The sequence below is a fragment of the Thunnus albacares genome, chromosome 10 (genome assembly GCF_914725855.1).
Source record: "Thunnus albacares chromosome 10, fThuAlb1.1, whole genome shotgun sequence".
NCBI lineage: Eukaryota > Metazoa > Chordata > Actinopteri > Scombriformes > Scombridae > Thunnus > Thunnus albacares.
Window position 1 is genome coordinate 17,680,572 of NC_058115.1, and position 21,246 is coordinate 17,701,817.

The 21,246-nt window shown below is 38.6% G+C and overlaps 2 protein-coding genes, 1 long non-coding RNA gene and 1 pseudogene across 3 annotated transcripts; 3 read left to right on the forward strand and 1 right to left on the reverse strand.

Moving 5' to 3' along the window:
• Nucleotides 1-568: 568 nt before the first annotated feature.
• LOC122990477 lies at nt 569-3,871 on the reverse strand. The gene is made up of 3 exons (XR_006405371.1): nt 3,297-3,871; nt 1,641-2,043; nt 569-1,543 (listed from the first exon to the last, which is right to left on the reverse strand). It is a non-coding gene; the product is annotated as an uncharacterized LOC122990477 (long non-coding RNA).
• Nucleotides 3,872-4,562: 691 nt separating this feature from the next.
• LOC122990474 (selenoprotein H-like) lies at nt 4,563-10,121 on the forward strand. Its single transcript, XM_044363843.1, has 5 exons — nt 4,563-4,673; nt 5,057-5,177; nt 6,303-6,445; nt 7,789-7,908; nt 9,874-10,121. Exons 1-4 carry the CDS (start codon nt 4,658-4,660, stop codon nt 7,893-7,895), a joined length of 387 nt encoding a protein of 128 aa, XP_044219778.1. The 5' UTR covers nt 4,563-4,657; the 3' UTR covers nt 7,896-7,908; nt 9,874-10,121.
• A 73-nt stretch (nt 10,122-10,194) lies between these two features.
• On the forward strand, nt 10,195-14,805 carry LOC122990476 (annotated as a pseudogene).
• A 362-nt stretch (nt 14,806-15,167) lies between these two features.
• Nucleotides 15,168-18,926, forward strand: clp1 (cleavage factor polyribonucleotide kinase subunit 1). The gene is made up of 6 exons (XM_044363842.1): nt 15,168-15,275; nt 16,300-16,574; nt 16,695-16,802; nt 16,938-17,057; nt 17,690-17,827; nt 17,947-18,926. The coding sequence occupies exons 2-6, from the start codon at nt 16,302-16,304 to the stop codon at nt 18,631-18,633; spliced, it is 1,326 nt and encodes a 441-aa protein (XP_044219777.1). The 5' UTR covers nt 15,168-15,275; nt 16,300-16,301; the 3' UTR covers nt 18,634-18,926.
• Nucleotides 18,927-21,246: the final 2,320 nt, after the last annotated feature.

A 21,246-nucleotide genomic window follows, 5' to 3' on the forward strand; every position in this document is an offset into this window, starting at 1 on the left:
GTGAACCTCTGCCTCTGTAAACCCAACCAACGGAAGAGGAAGGGAAAAAAACAGTGAGGAGTAAAAACAGAGAGATGAGGAGATCCTCAGACTATCTGGACAAATCATTTTGAGTGGAAACACTGACATTTTGCTCTGAGTTCACCCACTGAGCAATAACAAGACCATCACTTGTTTGTGTGTGTCACTGCACTTGATTAAACGCAAGAAGGGCAACATCGGGAAACCTGCAAAACCTGCAAAGTGCCAGAAAGAAGGACTTCAGGGACTAAGAAAATGAGCTGCAGAGCATAAGAGCTACAACAATTAGTTGATTAATCGATTAGTTGATCAGAAAATAAATTGTCAACTTTTGCTGGTTGAAGCTTCTTGAATGTGAGGATTTGAAGCTTTTTCTGTGTCATACATGATAATAAACGCAATATCTTTAGATGTTGTAGTGTTGATCAGATGAAACAAGGCATCTGAGGGTGACATTTTATAGACAAAAGGATTAATCAAGAAAATAATCAAAAGATTAATCAATAGTAAAGATAATCATTAGTTGCAGCCCTACAGAACAGACAGTTTTCATCTTTTTATTTCATGCAACTGCTTTGAAATCGTTTTCTTAAGCACGGAGGTTCATGTAATTTTTCAAGTGCATTGTGGACATGTGCACATAAGACAACAGTCTACATGCTCATAATGACAATGCTAACATGCTGATGTTTAGCAGTAACATTTACCATTGTCACCATGCAGTTTAGTATGTTTGGATGCCAACATTTCATAATGACACTAAACACAACGTGAAGATATTACAACTCATCCTGTGAGGAACATGAATGTCTGTGCAAGATTTTGTTCCAATCTAGTAAATGTTGAGATATTTCAGTGGATATGTAAAACTTTGACCAGCTGGTGTCATTAGATAAAAAGTCAGAGGTCACCAATGTCAGTAGGACTCATCCTCTGGGAACCGTGAATATCTTTACTCAGTATCACAGAAATCCATCTAATAGTTGTTGAGATATTTCAGTCAGTGGACTGAAGGGGTGGACATTGCCATCTCATCGAGCCACGGTGTAGGTTTCATCCACAAAAACTGATTATAAAAATGTAATATACTATATGGCAGCTTTCAAAATGAAGTTTCAAAGCACTTTAAAGATTTACCACAGACCCACTGAAAAAGAAAGAAGCACAACAGGATTAACAAACAATAAGACTATTGACACTTTTTCAGATGAAGAAGCAGAAGATTAGATGCTGTAGCTCACAGCAGCAAAAATACATAAAAAAGACCAGAATTTTGTGAAAGAAATCTTTTGTTGTTGCTCCTCTGCTTGCTTGTGTACAGTGACAGTAATATCTTCTGTATGAGTGTTTGTGAGCATTGGATGCTGCACTGATAGTACTACACATTTGTAGAGTGCGGAGGCAGCCGGGAGCTCTGTGCATCCGGTCTTGAGTCAGCCCAAAGCAAAAAAGGAGAGCGGAGTGAATACGGGGCACATCTGTCGATCAGTCTGTCAACCCCTCTGAAGGTTTACGCACACAGCTAAAAATACACCACAACAGAGTGCAAAGACAGATTGGGATCCAAAGAAACAGTAGATTTGATGTATCTTTGTGTCTGATGTAGTTCAGAAACTCACTGAATGAAAAGGCTGAATCATATGGCAGCAAGAGTAGAAGTGACAGCACGGCCAAGATGAAGTGTGGGTCTTGAGTTTGTTGTCAACTAGAAAACAAAAGAACAGGGATTAGATGAGCGCTTGTGAGTCAGTCACACCGCCTCGCTCTTGGAGGTTGTATAGCCCTTGTATGTTGGCACAGACGCAAACGGTGACGTCCTCAGACAATTTGTTTGAGTGCCTAAAAATGTGACTGCCACATCCACTGTGAAAGACACGGGGATTCGTCGCTGCTATTCCGGTAGCACCATATTTGTTCTTGTATTTGGTGTCCTCAAACACACGCGTCTGCTGCTTGGCAGGATCTTCTCTCAGTGTCTTCTTGTTTGTTCTGGATGATGTCTCTCAGCCGTCCACCACAACTCTACATTTGGGGATTACGGAAACAATTAGAAAATGTGGGAACACAACCCTTGGGACCTGCATTCATCTGTCATATTCTTCACACAGGACATTACACAGATCTTCAGTTGGAGTTGCCAGAAGGGGGGACTGATCTCTTAGTGTATCTAGGTTTTAGCGGGATGAGATGACGCAGATATGAGAGCGAAGACCTGGCTTTTATGATTCTGTCAGAGGTCTCAACACACCATGTCTGGATTAAAAGTAGTTTCTCACCTTTGAAAACTTGTTTTAAATGTGTTACATTACATGCAGCATTTTATATAATTATCAAATCAGTTGTGACACCATTAAACAAGAATTAAAAAGTCCATTGGTAGACTAGCTTAAGGTTGTTTTTTTTTTCATGCATTCTACCACTCAACCTGTGGATGTTACACCACTTCGTGTCATCACGTTGAAACAAGAGTCAAGATGAGTTTCAATGAAAGACTTTCTGGTAACAACTCGGTACCAAATGATTTCTGAACCTTTCCTTCCTGTCTGTAGGTGCATGGGAACAAAAGCAGAAACATACTCTAGTGAAACACACAAACGGTTAGAAAATTCTGATAAATAACAACATTTTGTCATCTTCAATTAATACCTGTGTAAATTACATGGTAGACAGAAAAGTTTATCTGACGGCAATGAAGATAAATGCAAAACTGAATCAGCATTTTACAAAATTGTCACAGTTAAAAACACATTGAAAGCTTTTTCCGTCAGTGTTCTTGTTGGAGCAGGTAAGATTGAACATATTGCAGGGAAGAAAAGTTAATAACAAACAAACAATCAAACTTCATGACTGACTATTTAACAACAATTTATTTAAGAGAATGCTGCTTAAATAAAATACTGCAGTGAATAAACCTACATATTCTGGCAATGGCAGAACTACCTTACATAAATATGACAATATTTTACGTCACTGCAGTAGAAGTTTAAGTAATCAGGAAATTCATACTTTACAGTTTTGAAAGTGAGACCTACTGTACATGAAACTGAATATTTTTTTCCCTTTTGAGACTTTTAAAATACTGATTTCTAATAAGGAGAGATTATTTGGAAATTAAGTTATGACTTGGCTGAAATGGCCACAACAAAATAATAATAACTTTATTTGTATAGCACCTCTCATACAAAAAAAGGAGCACAAAGTGCTTCACAACAAAAGAAATTGCATGTACCAAGTGCTTCACATCAAAAAACTGAACTAAGCCCCTTTCAGCTTACCCCAGAACCGAGATCGTCTTCCCACAGGTTTGACCTCACTGTGGGTCTTATCAAAAGGGAGACACGACATGATACAGAAGTTTAAAAAAAAAGATAAACTTATAAAATAAATAAAGCCAAATTAAAGATGTAACTAAATATATACAGTTTGGGGTGTGGAGATCAATGAGATCAGTGTGAAGTGTGTGATGCATGGGGTGGGTGTTATCAGGTGCATGAAAGCAAAATAAATAACTAAGGGACCATAACTAAACCAAATCAGAACGGGAGCCTAAAGGGAGAAGCAGAAACAAAGAGATTGCCATAGCTGCAGCCTTGACTTTAATAATCTGGCAACATTGTGAGCCATCAGGTGTCGCCAGTTGCCCTAACGAGCACCTGTTGAGACAGAGCAGACAAGTAAATCACAAGGCCTAACAAAGATGACATCAGGGGTCATCACAGTTGGCTTCTGGGGAAGTAGCAGAATATTCAAAAGGGCAATGAACTAATGCCCTCATTTCAATTCATGTCAAAAGATTACTTTTCACCTATCGCTGTAGACTCAAAAACAGTAAAGGCCATTGGCTGTCCTGAAAAGTATGTTTTTAATGTCCTTTGGAAAATCAAACTTATTTTACTCAAAAGTTTCTTCTAATTATTTTTTTTATAGTTATGCCTAAGGACTATCAATTTATTTTATCTAGCGTTAGTGTTCTTGTGTTCATTTTTTCCTCTGTAAAAAGCACAATTCATGATTTAAACAACTAAACAAGCATACTCCCACCAACAAAATTCAAAACACTGGATTTTAGAGCAGTCATACATACATTGATTGAAATGTCTTTTAATACACATTGTAATAATACAGACAACAACTAAATTTCCTAATCCTCTGATGTGCTTACATCATTGACTTTGCAGATTTGAAGTTAAATAGGCAAAAAATTGTATTTGTATTTTATATGGTTTTCGAACAAAAACCTGTATATGAATATCATTTATCTCCGAAATTTACAACTGGCCTTTTTAAACAACTATTTCTTGACAATTAAATGTAAGGAAACCCGTTAAATCGGTGTAAACGGTTCAGAGGGAGACTTTTTTTTCCCAGGATGGGGAAGTCATGACCCGCCCGACTCTGTCTCTGATTGGCTAGTATCGGTTGCCTTCGTTGGTTGGGTTGGTTAGTTTTAGGAAAAATATCAGGGTAAGCCAATCAGAGGCAGAGTACGGCGGGTCATGACTTCACAATCCTAGGAAAAATAATATCTCTCAGAGGGAACCGTTCCAATAATAGTTTAGTCCACCGTATCCGACCCCCCTTCAGTTAAATATATTGGTATAGTCGACCTGCGCGCGAAAGTTTTGTAATAACAGCAATGGCGTCCAAAGCAGGTAAGTGTGTTGTTGGTGTGCATGCTTCTGCAAATTTTAACTAATGCAACGGCGTTATATAGCTAATTTAAAGACGATGTAGACTGTCTTATATGTTATACTGCTTGTTACAAAAGTTGTCATTTCGTGTTTTGGCCAGGCTTTTCTTTTATGGACAGCTAGCTTGCATCAACGTTAGCTTCATGGCTAAAGTGGAACAAATCACCCTCATTTAAGTCATTAAAGACTTAACGTAACTACTTGTGACCTGATTTCATTCACAGGAAGTGTTTAACCTGTGTAGGCTTTGCCGCGTCACTCTTTCATCTAATATTACATACTCCAATGTTTCCTTCAATTAGTCAGTGTTTAAAAACCAGTGTTATGAAAACAAATGTGTTCAGGTCGTCGAGGGACGAAGCGCAAAGCGGAGGCTCCGCTAGAGGAGGAGAAACCAGCCGTGGAGGAGGAGAAGGAGGAGAGAGGAGAGGGGGAGGACGGGCAAAGAGTGGTCATTGAACACTGGTAGATATATCACAACACAATCGACAACCTTTATTTCAGTAAAAGTAGAAGTACCTCAAGGTAAACATACTCCATTACAAGGCCTGTATTCAAAACATTATTATAATGTAACAGTTACAAAGAATATCAAGCATCAAAAGTAATCAATCATAATCAGTATCAATTACGCATTTAATGCCCAATTTATTTGATTATTATTATTATTATCATTATTGAAGCTTGTATTACTTGTGGCATTGACAAAAGTGTAAACAACACTATGTGTGGTTTAATCTGTTATAATGCATAATTTTATAAGCTGATCGTATGTTTTTTTACACAGCTGCAATTAAGTTATTTTCATTGTTGATCAAATTTTAGATTATCTTGATAAAATGTTTGGTTAAAAAATGTCTAAGAGCCAAAGGTGGCATTCAACATTGCTTTTTTTGTCTGACCAACAGTCCCAAACCCACATTTATTCACTTTACGATATAAAATACAGAAAAACAGCATATCCTCACACTAGAGAAGCTGAAACCAGAGATTGGTGGTTTTGATTGGAAAATGACTAAAATGGTTTGACTAATTGTTTTAGCTCCAGCGTTGTATGTCAAATCTTAATCTACAAACTAGTTCTTAACAATACTGTCCACTGTGTAGTGTACCAGTTAAAACTTGCAGTGAGGTGTGCTCTACTGCACGTAGTGTCCTGAACGTTAGGCAGCAAATAAGTAAAACAACTTGTTAAAGAAGCAGCAGCATTTAACAATGATGGATAGGTAGTATAAACTTAATTCTATTAGCTGATGTTTCTTCTACAACATCAGACCTTGAAGCTCATAGAATAAAATCTTCACCTGCCCTTCTGTAGCTCTTAAGTGCCTTTTCAAGTTGTTTTCTGCCCAAAGTTCTATAATTATAGTTGTCAAATAAATTGAAGATAAAATTTCCCTCTAAAATGTATTGAAGTAGAAGCATAAAACGAAAATACTCATGTTAAACACAAGCATCTCAAAGTTGTACTCAAGTTGCACTAGTACTTGATTAAATATGCAGAGTTACTTTATCATATGCAGCAACAGTCTTCATGAATAACTTGCACACAGATGTCCACCCTAATGGTCGATGTGTTATTTCTGGCAGCAAGAGCTGACGAGTGTATGGGCGTAATGCTGAGGAGGTGAAATCTGCACTCCTGGCTGCACGCCCCGGACTGACTGTGGTCCTCAACCCTGAGAAACCCCGGAGGAACAGCTTTGAGATCACTCTGCTGGATGGAGGCAAAGGTGAGGAGGAGGGAAAAGGGGAAATCCAAGAATAGCTCAGACATTTCTCCAAGGGAAGACCGTCATTCTGAGCCAAGTGTCACTACTTCTGTTTTTGACTTCTACCTATTTGAGGCTGCTATTTAAAGGTTACAAAATTACATTTACAACCTTTTCTTGTCATGCAGATATTTTAGTTTTATTTCTGAGGTTATGATAGATTTAGCTTTTGAAATGGATAGTGATGGAGGTTAATGGGAATTTGTTAGGTGTTCAAAGCATTGAAAATTTTCCTTGTTTTCTATCTTCAGTTTAAAACAGTTCCCATTAGAACTGTTTATAGGACTGTGGATTATACAGAGTAACTGGGACATTGTTAGAAGGATGTGCATTATTTCAAGAGCAAAGGTCTATACTGAGGTGCTGAACTGAGCACAGCAGGCAACAGGTGTGGGACCAGGTTCACTGTATGGCAGTTGGTTTGTTGTAATTGTATTAACTATATATGAATATGTTTGCTTGATCTTGAGGAGGGGCCCCATGTGAAAATCTAGGACCTTCATTTGTCCGGCTGATATTACAGTTACGTTGTGCTCCTTCTTTAATTAGTTAATGTCGAATCAAATCACCACACAGCAAACCTGGGGCCAGGATGCATGCTACTGTACATAATGTACAAAGAGTGGGAGGAGCAGTGGTTTGCGGAGGCCCAGCAGCTAATTTTTGGGCCCCCTATCATGTTAAAATGGCCACGTGTGTGTGTGTGTGTGTGTGTATATATATACTGGCATGTTTTGTGAACTTTAGAGCCAGAACTGAATTAAACACATTTTTCAACCATACGACGGAGTTTTATTTTATCTTCAAGTAGAAAAATGTTTACATGCGCTGGAAGCCCGATGTGTTAACTTAAGAAGTCAAATTTGGCAAAAACTTGAACTTGGCCAGAGTTGATGTTTCGTCTGCCACATTAAACCCTGCTTGAAACATCGACAGGAGGCTAATGTTTACCAACACTGTAGAATAACCACCAGAGAGTCGGAAGTTTGCACTGAGAACGAGCGCAGCCCCCTGTCAAATGCAGCATAATGTGTCTGCTGTGTCTATTATGTTCATACTGTATGTATGATGATTATATTGCTCTAAGTTAAGAGGTTGGTGCACAAGTTACTGTTCACTTTTTAACCACGTTTTTATTTGAGTATCAGAGTCAACTGTCTTGAAATTTCTTGATTTTTTTTTTTTTTTATTATTATTTTTTTTTCCTTCAATCCTCCAGAAACTTTTTGAACAGAAGTATTACTGCTTATCTTTTATCTTGTTCCCACAAATGACACATTCTTCCTCACGTCTCATGTCCACAGAAACATCTCTGTGGACTGGAATAAAGAAGGGTCCGCCTCGTAAGCTGAAGTTCCCTCAACCTGATGTTGTAGTTGCTGCTCTACAGGAGGCTCTGAAGTCAGAGTAGATGCACGGTGAAGGTTTGTCATCTCAAAACTGTCTGACAGAGTATTGGCTAATTTTGACAGGTTATTAAATCTTTTCTGTCTAGGTCTTAAAAAGCATTAAATTATATTTTTTTTTTTTTTTTTTTTTTTTCTTTTTCATTTTTTAAAAAAAGTGCAGCAACCAAGTAGGTAGCCCCGGTGCCTACCTTTATTCCCTCTAATGATCAGCAGGGGGTGACTCCACTGGTTGCAATAAGAAGTCCAATTATATAGAAGTCTATGAGAAAATGAAGCTACTTCTCACTTGATTTATTACCTCAGTAAACAGTTTCCTAATGAGTTGATGGTCTCAATTGCTACTTTCAAGTCTTCTTCAATACAGCATGATGTTCATTTTGTAAATTATGCCTCTATTTAGAGTAAAATGGACGATAAAGCAGGGTATGCTGTAGGATGTTGCTAACTTATTCACAAGTCGCTACCACGGCGGTATGTGACGTGCTGTAGTTGCACCCCGGGGGATTCCTCCTGAGCTCCATGCTCTTGTCTAAATAAGGTCACTTCCCATCGCTTCTGGCGCCAAAAAAAACCAAGATGGCGATGGTATTTTTACACAGTCTATGGCAGCAACCCCGTGAAAGTATGAAGGAATATAGATATCGATATATTTTTCTTGGCTGTGTGGTCTAGACAAGAACTAACTTTGGTTTCTAAAAAAAAAAGAAAAAAGAACCAGTTACAATTTCTGTAGCCACTGCAATGAAATACACATTTGAAATTGTATCCGCTATTACACAGAAGGTCTTAAAAGATGGCTTCATAGAGTTGGGCTCATAATTATAATATAATAATCTGTAAGCAGTTGATACTGGGTCCGCTGTCCCCTCAGTGCATTTTTCCCCAGAGCCATGTGTTATGACATAAACTTGGATTTCCTTAGATGACTTGCCATTTTGTGAGTCATCAGGCCAGGGGGCAACATTACTGCTCGTTAGTTGGGCTTCAAACACATTGCCTACCTTCAGCCAACAGACTGTATAAATAACAGTTTTGGTATTTTCAGTGGAAATATTCAGGGGTTGTAGTCCAAAACATCAATAAGATGAAATCAACCGTAAATACAGCTTAAAGTAGGCTTATATAGCTCTTCAAATTGACAACTTGCACATTTAACTGAATTTTATGTAATGCTTATGAGTTGAGTTTCAAGTAATCAAAGTGAAATCATTTTTATACTTCTGAGTCAAAATAGTTTTACCTCCATACTTGTAGAAAAGGTTAAACTGCTCATGTTATAGACTGATGGCTTCATAGGTAACCAAAGATAATCTGTTTCTTAAAACAACAGTCAGGTGTCCATATGAACACTGAAAGAGGTTTTCCTCACTGTAATCATTCTGCTGTTCATGATGGCTCTTAAAAGATCCCCTTAAAACTCACTTTCAATGTAAGTGATGGGGACCAAAAGCTACAGTGTGTCTACACAGTCATGTAGTGCAAAAATGGATTTAAAAGTTGATGTGAAGTTTATATGAGGCTTCAGCAGTCTGAGTTAGTCATATCAAGTGGATATCTGCCACATTTATAGTCTTTTTAGCATCAAATTCCCTCTTTATGTTTCCCTGTTGAGCTGCGGTTGAAGTATAGTAACAAAAAGAGGAACTTTGGCACTAAAAAGATATTAACATTGAAAGAGTTCTACTTGATTTGACTAATTTGGATGGCTGAAGCTTCATATTAGCCTCAGATAAACTTTTAAATACATTTTTGCACAGAGGGAGGCTTGTGGATTTTTACTACAGCAAGAAAAACTTAAATCAATGTTCATTTAGGCATCTGATTGTTGTTTTAAAACAGCATCTGACATTCATGCCAATAAAGCTTATTGAACTGACTTGAAAAATTGTGAACCCGTCCTCCAAGCGCTCTACTAACAGTGGTGTGTTGGGACTGATAATAGTGTAGCGTTTAACAGTACATTTCTTGTCTTTCATGCAGCTGAGCATCCAGGAGATGTGGCCCACGGACGCAGAATGATGAGGAGTGACTAAACTGGATGTCTCTCCTCTGATGAGCCGAGCTCCGTCAGCTCACATCTTCTGGATACATGGTGACACCTGGTGGAGCGTCTCTGATCCAACACATTCCTCAAATGCATAGTCCTGCTGCTTTTTCCCCAGTTTCTGAACGGTTTATTGTGCTTTTATATCTGTCTTTGGTAAATAAAGTTTTTTGTGTTTTCTTAATTATTTTGTGCCTGTTGGTTTGTGTTTTCTGGCTTCAGATAAGCAGTCATTTGTATATCTTTAGTTTCTGGAATTGTGGATGTGTGGAGCAGAGCCACATGTTAACCCCCCTTCAGTTAAATATATTGGTACAGTCGACCTGCGCGCCAAAGTTTTGTAACAACAGCAATGGCGTCCAAAGCAGGTAGGTGTGTTGTTGGTGTGCATGCCTCTGCAAATTTTAACTAATGCAACGGCGTAATTTAGCTAATTTAGGGACGATTTAGGCTGTCTTATGTGTTATACTGCTTGTTACAAAAGTTGTCATTTCGTGTTTTGGCCAGGCTTTTCTTTTATGGGCAGCTAGCTTGCATCAACGGTAGCTTCATGGCTAAAGTGGAACAAATCACCCTCATTTAAGTCATTAAAGACTTAACGTAACTACTTGTGATCTGGTTTCATTCACAGGAAGTGTTTAACCTGTGTAGGCTTCGCCGCGTCACTCTTTCATCTAATATTACATACTCCAATATTTCCTTCAATTAGTGTTTAAAAACCAGTGTTATGAAATCAAACGTGTTCAGGTCGTCGAGGGACGAAGCGCAAAGCGGAGGCTCCACTAGAGGAGAAACCAGCCGTGGAGGAGGAGAAGGAGGAGAGAGGAGAGGGGGAGGACGGGCAAAGAGTGGTCATTGAACACTGGTAGGTATATCACAACATAATCAATAACCTTTATTTCAGTAAAAGTAGAAGTGCCTCGACGTAATAATAATCCATTACAAGACCTGCATTCAAAACATTATTAGAATGTAAACAAAATATCAAGTATCAAAAGTAATCAATCATAATCAGTATCAATTACGCATTAATGCCCCATTTATTTGAGTATTATAAATCCTCATGTATTCACTTCATTCATTCATTGATACAAAACACAGAAAAAGAGCAAATCCTCACATCAGAGAAGCTGGAACCAGAGACTGATTGGTGGTTTTGACTGGAAAATGACTAAAATGGATAATTGATTAAAACAGTTAATCATTTTGATTCATTTTCATTCGAGTTGTGGCTTTCACAGAGAAAGCTGACTGCCCAACAACTTGTTAAAGAAGCAGCATCATTTAACAATGAGTTGATGTTTCTTCTACAACGTCAGAGCATGAAGCTCATGGAATAACATCTACACCTGCATATCCATAGCTCTTAAGTGTTTTTTCAAGTTATTATAGTTGTTTTCTGCTTATACTTCTTAACTATAGTTGTCAAATAAATCAAAGACAATATTTCCCTCTAAAATGTATCGAAGTAGAAGCATAAAACGAAAATACTCATGTTAAACACAAGTATCACAAAGTTGTACTCAAGTTGTACAAGTACTTGATTAAATATGCAGAGTTACTTTATCATATGCAGCAACAGTTTTAATGAATAACTCGCACACAGATGTCCACCCTAATGGTCGATGTGTTATTTCTGGCAGCAAGAGCTGACGAGTGTATAGGCGTCATGCCGAGGAGGTGAAATCTGCACTCCTGGCTGCACGCCCCGGACTGACTGTGGTCCTCAACCCTGAGAAACCTCGTAAGAAAAGCTTCGATATCACTCTGCTGGATGGAGGCAAAGGTGAGGAGGAGGGAAAAGGGGAAATCCAAGAATAGCTCTAACATTCCCCCAAGAAGACCGTCATTCTGAGCCAAGTGTCACTACTTCTGATTTGACTTCTACCTATTTGAGGCTGCTATTCAAAGGTTACAAAATTAAATTTACAACCTTTGAAAAATTCTATCACCAAAAAGTTTCCCTAACCGAAAACTTCAGTTACTCAGAAAAATCACAGGCAGTGCTTTGAAAAGTTTTCCTTGTTTTCTATCTTCAGTTTAAATAAATAACCACCAGAGAGTCGAAAGTTTGCACTGAGAACGAGCGCAGCCCCCTGTCAAATTCAGCATAATGTGTCGCCTGTGTCTATTATGTTCATACTGTATGTATGATGATTATATTGCTCTAAGTTAAGAGGTTGGTGCACAAGTTGCTGTTCACTTTTTAACCACATTTTTATTTGAGTATCAGAGTCAACTGTCTTGAAATTTGTTAATTTTACTTCAATCCTCCAGAAACTTTTTGAACAGAAGTATTAGGCCGTATTCAGACCAAGTCAGGTGGTGCAGAGAAAACGCCAGTCCTCCCATTCATTTGAATGGGGGTAGTGCGTTTCAGCTGCAGCTGTTTTTGCCGCTGCAGCACCGCACTGGACCACAGCTGGAAAGTTGGAGAAACGCAACATGACGTCACTGCGGCTGAAGGCTGCGGTGGCCAATCACAGCTGGAGATCAGACTGATCAGAGTAGTAAACTCTGCCATGAGGGAGCACAAAGATGTTACAAGGATGAGGGGAGTACATTTATATTCATATGATAACGTTAAAAATAAAGTTAGACTTTGCCGTCAGCTTCTCGACTCATTTTAAAAAAGACGAGAGAAATGAGAGAGAGAGAGAGCAGCTGTGGCCGAGTGAGCTAGAGAGTGAACGAAGAGAGGGAGCGCTGGTAATGAGAAAGCCGGTGAATCAGATCAATAGAATGTTATTTTGTGATTGTTTCACAGCGGTTACGTTCTAGAGCACAAATAAATACGCCCACACCCCCCCCACACCTCCGCTCGCCCCTGCGGCTGAACACCGCACCGCCTGATTTGGTCTGAATACGGCCTTACAGTTTATCTTTTATCTTGTTCCCACAAATGACACATTCTTCCTCACGTCTCATGTCCACAGAAACATCTCTGTGGACTGGAATAAAATTGGGTCCGCCTGCTAGGCTGAAGTTCCCTCAACCAGATGTTGTAGTTGCTGCTCTACAGGACGCTCTGAAGGCGGAGTAGACGCACGGTGAAGGTTTGTCATCTCAAAACTGTCTGACAGAGTTTGGAAAATAATGTCACACTAAATATTTTATTAGCTGTAATAAATAAAAACGATGCAAGTCAAATGAAACTTGAGACTTAACAGAGTACATTACTTTCAGAATTTCTCCTTTCAAAGTTCCTTCTTAGTTTCAAACGAGGGAACCAAACATGGATTTAATAATACTATTTTTTTGTTGTTAAAATCCAGGTGCTGCTAAGCTCCTGTTTGAAAGTCACAGTCCAAAAAGTTATTTAGGTTGTTGCGTTATTTGTTAAAACAGGGTTCCTGCAGATCCTTGAAAAGTCTCAGATTACATTTTCAGAATTTAAAATGTCTTAAAAAGTCTGATTTTTAATTATTGTAGGTCTTAAATTTTGAAGTGATGCCTAGTTGAATCTCCCCACAGGATTCAGTTATTTAAATATGGTTTGATCTTTGGTCATGACTCAGTCCAGCTCTTTCTTTTCTTTTTCTGGTAATGTTTTGATTGGTTCTACACAGACCACCTGCTCTCACCAAGGTAACAGGATTAAAGAAGTACGCAAAACAGTAAGCCAGGGGGTTCAGAGAAGACGCAAAGTCCTCTGTTATATCTGATAGTTGCTGGAATCTGGATAATGTTATTATCGCAGAGCTGCAACGGCCAACATGAAGGAGAGGAGCAGACTTTTAATTTGGTGTTTACAGATTTAATGGACTGTTAAAGTGGATGAAAAGTAGAAAACTGTATGTTCAGAACTTCTGGGAGAGATAACGTGTGTCTCAATGGGGAGAATTAAGTATAACCTGCTCTGTGAGTGTGAGAACGACCACAACAGCCTTTTTGTTTAACACAATGTTGTCAATTCCAAGCAAATTGTAATTAAATTTTAATTGAAAATGCTTTTTAACAGAGTTTTATCTAATGTTAACGTAACAGTGAGACACAGTTCTTTGCATATGCCATTCATTTCATTACTTTACAAAATTTTACGGATGATTGTTATATGGAGATACAAAATATCCCTGTTAATGTTATCAAATTGATTTCAAACATAAAGCTCAGCACTAATGTACATTTGTTTTGCTGTGGAAAGGGTATTAAATTTTCTCTGTCAAGGTCTTAAAAAGCATTAAATTTGATTTTAAAAAAGTGCAGCAACCAAGCAGGAAGCTCTGGTGCCTTAAACCTGTATTCTCTCTGATGACCAACAGGGGGCGACTCCACTGGAAGTCCAATTGTATAGAAGTCTATGAGAAAATGACCCTACTTCTCACTTGATTACATTCTTTTAAGCAAATTCCCTCTTTGTGTTTCCCTGTTGAGCTGCGGTGGAAGTATAGTAACAAAAAGAGGAACTTTTATTTTTATTACAGCAAGAAAAACTTATATCAATGTTCATTTAGGCACCTGATTGTTGTTTTAAAACAACATCTGACATTCATGCCAATAAAGCTTATTTATCTGACTTGAAAAATTGTGAACCCGTTCTCCAAGCGCTCTACTAACAGTGGTGTGTTAGGACTGATAATAGTGTAGAGTTTAACAGTACATTTCTTGTCTTTCATGCAGCTGAGCATCCAGGAGATGTGGCCCACGGACGCAGAATGATGAGGAGTGACTAAACTGGATGTCTCTCCTCTGATGAGCCGAGCTCCGTCAGCTCACGTCTTCTGGATACATGGTGACACCTGGTGGAGCGTCTCTGGTCCAACATATTCCTCAAATGCATAGTCCTGCTGCTTTTTCCCCAGTTTCTGAACGGTTTATGGTGCTTTTATATCTCTCTTTGGTAAATAAAGTTTTTTGTGTTTTCTTAATTATTTTGTGCCTGTTGGTTTGTGTTTTCTGGCTTTAGATAAGCAGTCATTTGTATATCTTTAGTTTCTGGAATTGTGGATGTTTAGAGCAGAGCCACAATATCCAAAAAGATGTTTTTCTGTGTTAGTTTGGAGCGATACAACCATTTAAAAATGTATTCAAATAACTTTTAAACAACTAATACGAATAAAAAAGGCTCCATAGAGAGATGACAGATGCTTTTTACTCTCTTTATGCGATTAAAGTCATCATAGTTATATTAAAATCACAAAAAATGTTTTCAAATGTACTTTCACTACCAAAAGTAACGGTGGTTGATAACCAACGTTAGCTCCAGCTTTGAGCACAACTGGTTGCCAAGCACTGGTTGCTAAGGACGTGACCTCATCTCTACGCGACTTGTACAGCAGCGGTTCTTCACGAGTGGAGGAACTTGTTTTTATACTACAATAAGGACTGAAATTAGTTCGTAAGTACTAGATATCTAAATAAGCAACGGATAAAAAGTCGTGTGACGTTTAGGGGGTAGTTTATTGACATATAGAGAGATTGTAGGTCGTCGCTTTGCGTTTTAACACTGAAATTAGTAATGCTAATAAAAGTTAGCGTCGGCTAGCTAACGCTAGCTGCTGAATTCGCCTTTATGCTATGAAATTGTTCTCTCAGTGTGTCATTGTCGATAAGTAATCCTCTTCTGAAATTTGCCCAACACTGGAAGCAATTTTAACTCAAATACAGCTCACGCTCCCAAGTCTAGACTTTCTCTGATTATTAATTAGCATAATTGGCTTTAACTGCTTGTTTAAATTAATGTCAGTAACGCTCTGAGTTGAGCTCTCAGTCCTTATGATGTAAATTAGCGTTAAATAGTTTTGGCTCTGGTATGACAAACCTTAAGTAAGACATTTTAGAACATAGGGGCTCCGTTTTGATGAGCATTTGTCTATATTGACATTTTATACAGTCAGTGTATCTGAATACTTCAGAAAGGAATGTATTAAAACAGAGCTGCAACGATAATCTTTTAGTCGATTGACAAAAAATTACTCGCCAACTTTTATACTATGATAATTGAATAATTGTGTTAGTCATTTTTTAAGCAAAAATGCCAAACTTTTGCTGGTTCAAACTTCTCAAATGTGAAGATTTTATGGTTGTCTGTCTTCTGTGATGGTAAACTGAACATTTGAAGCCATCAAATTGGCCTGTAGGGAATTATAAAGGGCATTTTTCACCATTTTATGACATTTTATAGACAAAACAACCAATCAATTAAAAGAAGAAATGTTAAGGAGAGTAATCAATAATGAAGTCAGTTGCAGTTCTACATTAAAACAAAATGTACAGTCTTTAGTGTCAGCTCTTAAAAGTACAGCAGTATTTGAAATATTGTGACAATGGCTATTGTTTTTATTGTATTGCATATACATCTAAACTTCATTTTGAAATGCTGCTATTGCCATCTAGTTTGAACACAGACATTATCATTTCAGTCATGGCAACAGAGGGTGCAGAAAAGACGAGCGAGGATGCTCCAGTACCTGGAAAAGTCAGCACTAGGTTTGATCTGGAGAAGGAGACTGAACTACGGTTTGAGGTGGAGGCAGGAGAGGCTGCAGAACAAGTTGAGCTGGAGCTCCTCACAGGAATGGCTGAGGTCTTTGGCTCAGAGCTGAACCGCAACAAGAAGTACACATTTGGACCAGGCTCCAAGATTGCAGTTTTCACCTGGCAAGGCTGCAGTGTGAATCTTTATGGGAAGCCAGAGGTGAGCACCTGCAGGAGGGTCTATACAAGTGTGTGATCGTTGATTCAACTCACTCTGTGTGTCTTTGTGTGTTTGAAATTTGATGATGCTCAAATAAACAGCTTCTTTCCATTACCACAGGTGTCTTACGTGTCTAAGGATACTCCCATGCTGCTCTACTTGAACACACACGCTGCCCTGGAACAGATGAGAAAACAGGCAGAGCGGGACAATGAGAGGGGGCCGAGGGTAGGTTTGAATATCTATGCATGAGTGAGTAGTCAAAAACGAAGAACTGTTGTTTTCAGGGGTGTTTCTAAGTACATTTGTAGGATCCCAGGAAATACATTTTACATTGACATTGAATAACAAATCCTCTCTCAGGTGATGGTGGTGGGACCTACTGATGTGGGGAAGTCGACCGTGTGCCGGCTACTTCTGAGCTATGCTGTGAGAGTGGGCAGGAGGCCCACACTAGTGGAACTGGATGTCGGGCAGAGTGGGGTAAGACAATAAATATGGATCCATGCTGAAATGTGTGGAAACAGGCTGATATTTTAACTGTTGCACCATGCAGACATAATTATCTTGAATTCAGAACACAGCATACACATCTGTTTTGTAGAACAGACAATTTGCTTCTCTTCTTGGTCAAGAAAGAAATTTGCACCATTAAGAGCAAAGCCATAAATGTCTGTTCCTCTCAGTCACACCTATAATACATTTTGAAAAACATATTTTGAATCGATCCTGTTTTAATGGTTGGAAAAGTAGAGAGGTGTATGTTGTGGCATCATGTTACGGGCATGAGATGATGTGCTTTTAAGTCATCGCCATAATTGTTGATTGACAAAGACAGTTACCTGTATTGTACACAATCTCTTACCATGAATATTTGATATTGGAATGAAAGTGTTGAAAAACATTAATTTGAGTGCCATTTGTCCATTAAGTGGATAGCACAATCCTGAGTTCCAAACAGAGTAGTTACTCATGCCTTTGTTATACCTTCAAGGCTCAATGTAATCATTCATAAAATAATTGCAGTGCATCCTGATCAACCTCTGCTCTCGAGGTGAGTAGTGAAATCTCAAACTTTATCAATATTAAATGTAAGGATCATCCTGTACCTTCAGGTGTCTGTACCTGGGACAGTGTCGGCACTGTGCATTGAGCGTCCAGCAGATGTGGAGGAGGGTTTCTCAGTCCAGGCTCCTCTGGTCTACCACTTTGGCTCAACTACACCAGGGACCAACATCAAACTGTACAATAAGGTGAGGAAAAGAATGATACCGAATGTTTGATAATACAACAGTATGAAGCTAAAAAACATTTAACATTTAAAAAACATTTTCTCTGCCTACTTCAACTCTTCCCTTCTCATGATGTGTAGCTGACATCATGCCTGGCCGAGGTGTTTTCCCAGCGCTGTGAGGTGAACAGGAAGGCCAGCGTGGGTGGCTGTATCATCAATACCTGTGGCTGGGTGAAGGGCTCTGGATACCAGGCTCTGGTCCACTGTGCATCTGCCTTTGAGGTGGATGTGGTGCTGGTGCTGGACCATGAGAGGCTCTACAATGAATTAAAAAGGGACCTCCCGCACTTTGTCCGGGTTGTGCTCTTACCCAAGTCTGGGGGGGTGGTGGAGCGCTCCAAGGAGTGCCGGCGGGACACTCGGGATGAGAAGATCCGAGAGTACTTCTACGGCTTCCGTGGATTGTCCTTCTACCCTTTCTCCTACGAAGTGCGTTTCTCTGATGTCCGCATCTACAAGATTGGGGCACCATCCATCCCAGACTCGTGTCTGCCACTGGGAATGTCTCAGGATGACACACAGCTGAAGCTTGTGCCCGTGACGCCAGGGAGAGACCTCACATATCATGTGCTGAGCGTGAGCAGTGCAGAGGACGGAGAGGAAGGCGCTAGAAAGGGTATAGTGGAGAGTCCTGTGTGCGGCTTTATTGTGGTGACTAATGTGGACACACAAGCACAGGTGATGAAAGTGCTGTCCCCGGCACCCAGACCACTGCCCCGACACACTCTGCTTATCATGGACATCCGTTTCATGGACATGAGATGAAGAAACATTTCAGGGAAGAGGACTGGGTCGCACAAGAACTGGGCAAGGAGGAGTTCTGTTGAAAAGAGTTTAGTGTCAGGGGAAACGAGTTTGTTTTCTTGTTTGTGCTTTGTAAATTCTCAGAGGGGATTTAAGTATCAAAGTTGGTGTAAATTATTCTCCAGTTTTATAAACCACAATGTACAGACATTTGTGACAAAAACTGTTTTATCAGTACAGGAATTATTTTTCTTGATAATCTGTTTTATAAACATTGTTCTTTTCTTGGGTAATAAATTTTTAAGAGCGTAAAATATTGTGTGTTAATTGGACTCTCTGCCATGGTCAGTATATTTTTGGTATCAGGTCAATTGCATCAATATAAACAGTGTATATTTTGGCTTTGGAAAGTATTCAGACCCCCTCATGTTCTGCACACTTTTTAATACATTTTTTGCAAATGTAATAAAAATCAAAAATAGAAATCTCTCAATTATATGTAAGTGTGTGTGTATGTATATATATACATATATACATATATATATATATATACAAGTATTCAGATCCTTTGCTATGGCACAAATTGAGCTCAGGTGCATCATGTTTGCTTTGCTTATCCATGACTTATCTCTAAAACTTGATTGGAGTCCATCTATGACAGATGAAATTGATTAGACATGATATAGAAAGGCACACACCTGTCTACAGTAATCGATTGGTTGCAAAACTATATATGTATGTGTGTGTGTGTATACTTATTTATAACTTTATCAAGATTTGGAAAAGTCAGTAAGTAGAACAAAGTTGTTCTTAAATATGTGTGTATTCTGCCTTCATGAATGTGTACTGTACATCCTATAGAGTTCAACCCGTCTAATTGGATAAAACTGGGGCAAAGGACACTAAACTGTTGGCTATATCCCAACAGACATACCAGTATGGCAGTAACTGTTTAGGACTACAATAAGAGCTCATTTGTTTGTTCTGTCAACACCTGGCTGCTCAAACTGGAGCTCATTGTTCAATATTCTTCAGGCCTACATGCTGTTGTAATGTTTTATATTGTTGGATGTGGATATTTGGCTAAATATGACAGCAACATGAACGATATAGGGCACAAGTTGTTAACATGCAGAAACAATCAGTCCTATTGACGCAACATACTGTGTGTGTCACCATCTTAAATGCAATTACTCAGCATAACGCACAGCTTTTTATATACATGTGATAAAATGATATATATACTGATATATGGCCTTAATTTATAATTAGCATGTTTTCTTTATTCCCTATTTTCTATGCTATTGCTCTAAACCAGAGGTTTTCAAAGTGGGAGGCGGGTCTCCCCAGGGGGGCTCCAAACAGTTTCAGGAGAAACTCAGTGAATGGAAATGAAAAAATATCACATTAGTTATCAAAAGGAGGTCACATAGAATAGCCTAAATGTGTGTGATTTGGTTAAAGAGATAGTTCAGAAATACAGTAGTTTGGGGGAATTTTACTGTTTTTCCCACTTTCCCAGAGTCAGAAACAAATTAACGCCTCCAGGCAGACCTTTATTATATATTTGGTGTAAACTGAAGTATGTCAAACAGTAATATCAGGCTATCTTGGCTCAAATGTTGAGTGTCAAATATAGGATCATGAATATGTTATTTGAGGTCGCCTATTTCCAAGCTTTGGCCTGAGTCTGAGACCCACAGTCTCAGACTTTGAAAACCCTGCTCATTAGCTGTAATCAGGTGAGTTTTTTGTTGACCATCTGGGATCTTTGAGGTAAACTTCACAAAGGAATAGTTGTTCTGTTGTGAATAGGAAATTATATATAATAATAAGTTAATGCCAGTAATTTTATAACATATCAGTATGAATGTGAATTTAAGTATTTTAAGTTTTTTGTGCAGGTCTACTGTGAGAAAGAAAATAGTGGTTTAATTATTTTTATTGACTTTTGTTGACTTTTGTCAATAAAAGTTTTTTCTATTTATTTGTGGTTAATTGAACTTTTCAATCAGGGAAAGAAATTTATAAAAGGACTATATTAGAAAAATAACAACAAAATGTAAATTAATATGTTAATTATTTGTCCCGTTTAATTCTAATGAGATGATCTGCCACTTTCGCCATCTGATAAGGAAATCTGTAGAAATACTACAACATTGTTTTTGAGTCATACTGATTCTAATAAGACCCCAATTGCTGCCTTATTAAAAGCAGGTGCAGCAAAATCAACAATTAGACAAGACTGTAGCAACTGTAAGCCTTTTTCACAGAAGACATCTAGACATGTCACAGTAGGAAAAGCACTGCTGTATATAATGATATGAATGCTGGCTGAATTTCATTTAACTGCTTCAGTTTCAGGTTCCTGGTATTGTGCGTGCTGGCTCACTGTCACACTGGGTCCATTGAGCAGAACGGAGCCGTTAATGTTATTAGTGACACTTGTGCTTTTATTACTATGACAAGTCAAAAATGTGTGAAAAAAGCCTACTGAGGACATCAAGGTCATGTCAGTATTGTTTCTGGGAATGGGACACTTTCAACAACCTGAGTTTTTATTCCACAAGTACTCACAACTAACTTTCATGTTTGAATTAGGCTTTTTCTGGCAAAAATTAGGATGAAATGTCC

Bases quoted from the DNA above. Each gene is read 5' to 3' on its own strand.
- clp1 (XM_044363842.1), top strand. From the start codon at position 16,302: ATGGCAACAGAGGGTGCAGAAAAGACGAGCGAGGATGCTCCAGTACCT. The intron at 16,575-16,694 runs GTGAGCACCTGC...CCATTACCACAG, and splicing joins ATCTTTATGGGAAGCCAGAG to GTGTCTTACGTGTCTAAGGA. The intron at 17,058-17,689 runs GTAAGACAATAA...CTGTACCTTCAG, and splicing joins TGGATGTCGGGCAGAGTGGG to GTGTCTGTACCTGGGACAGT.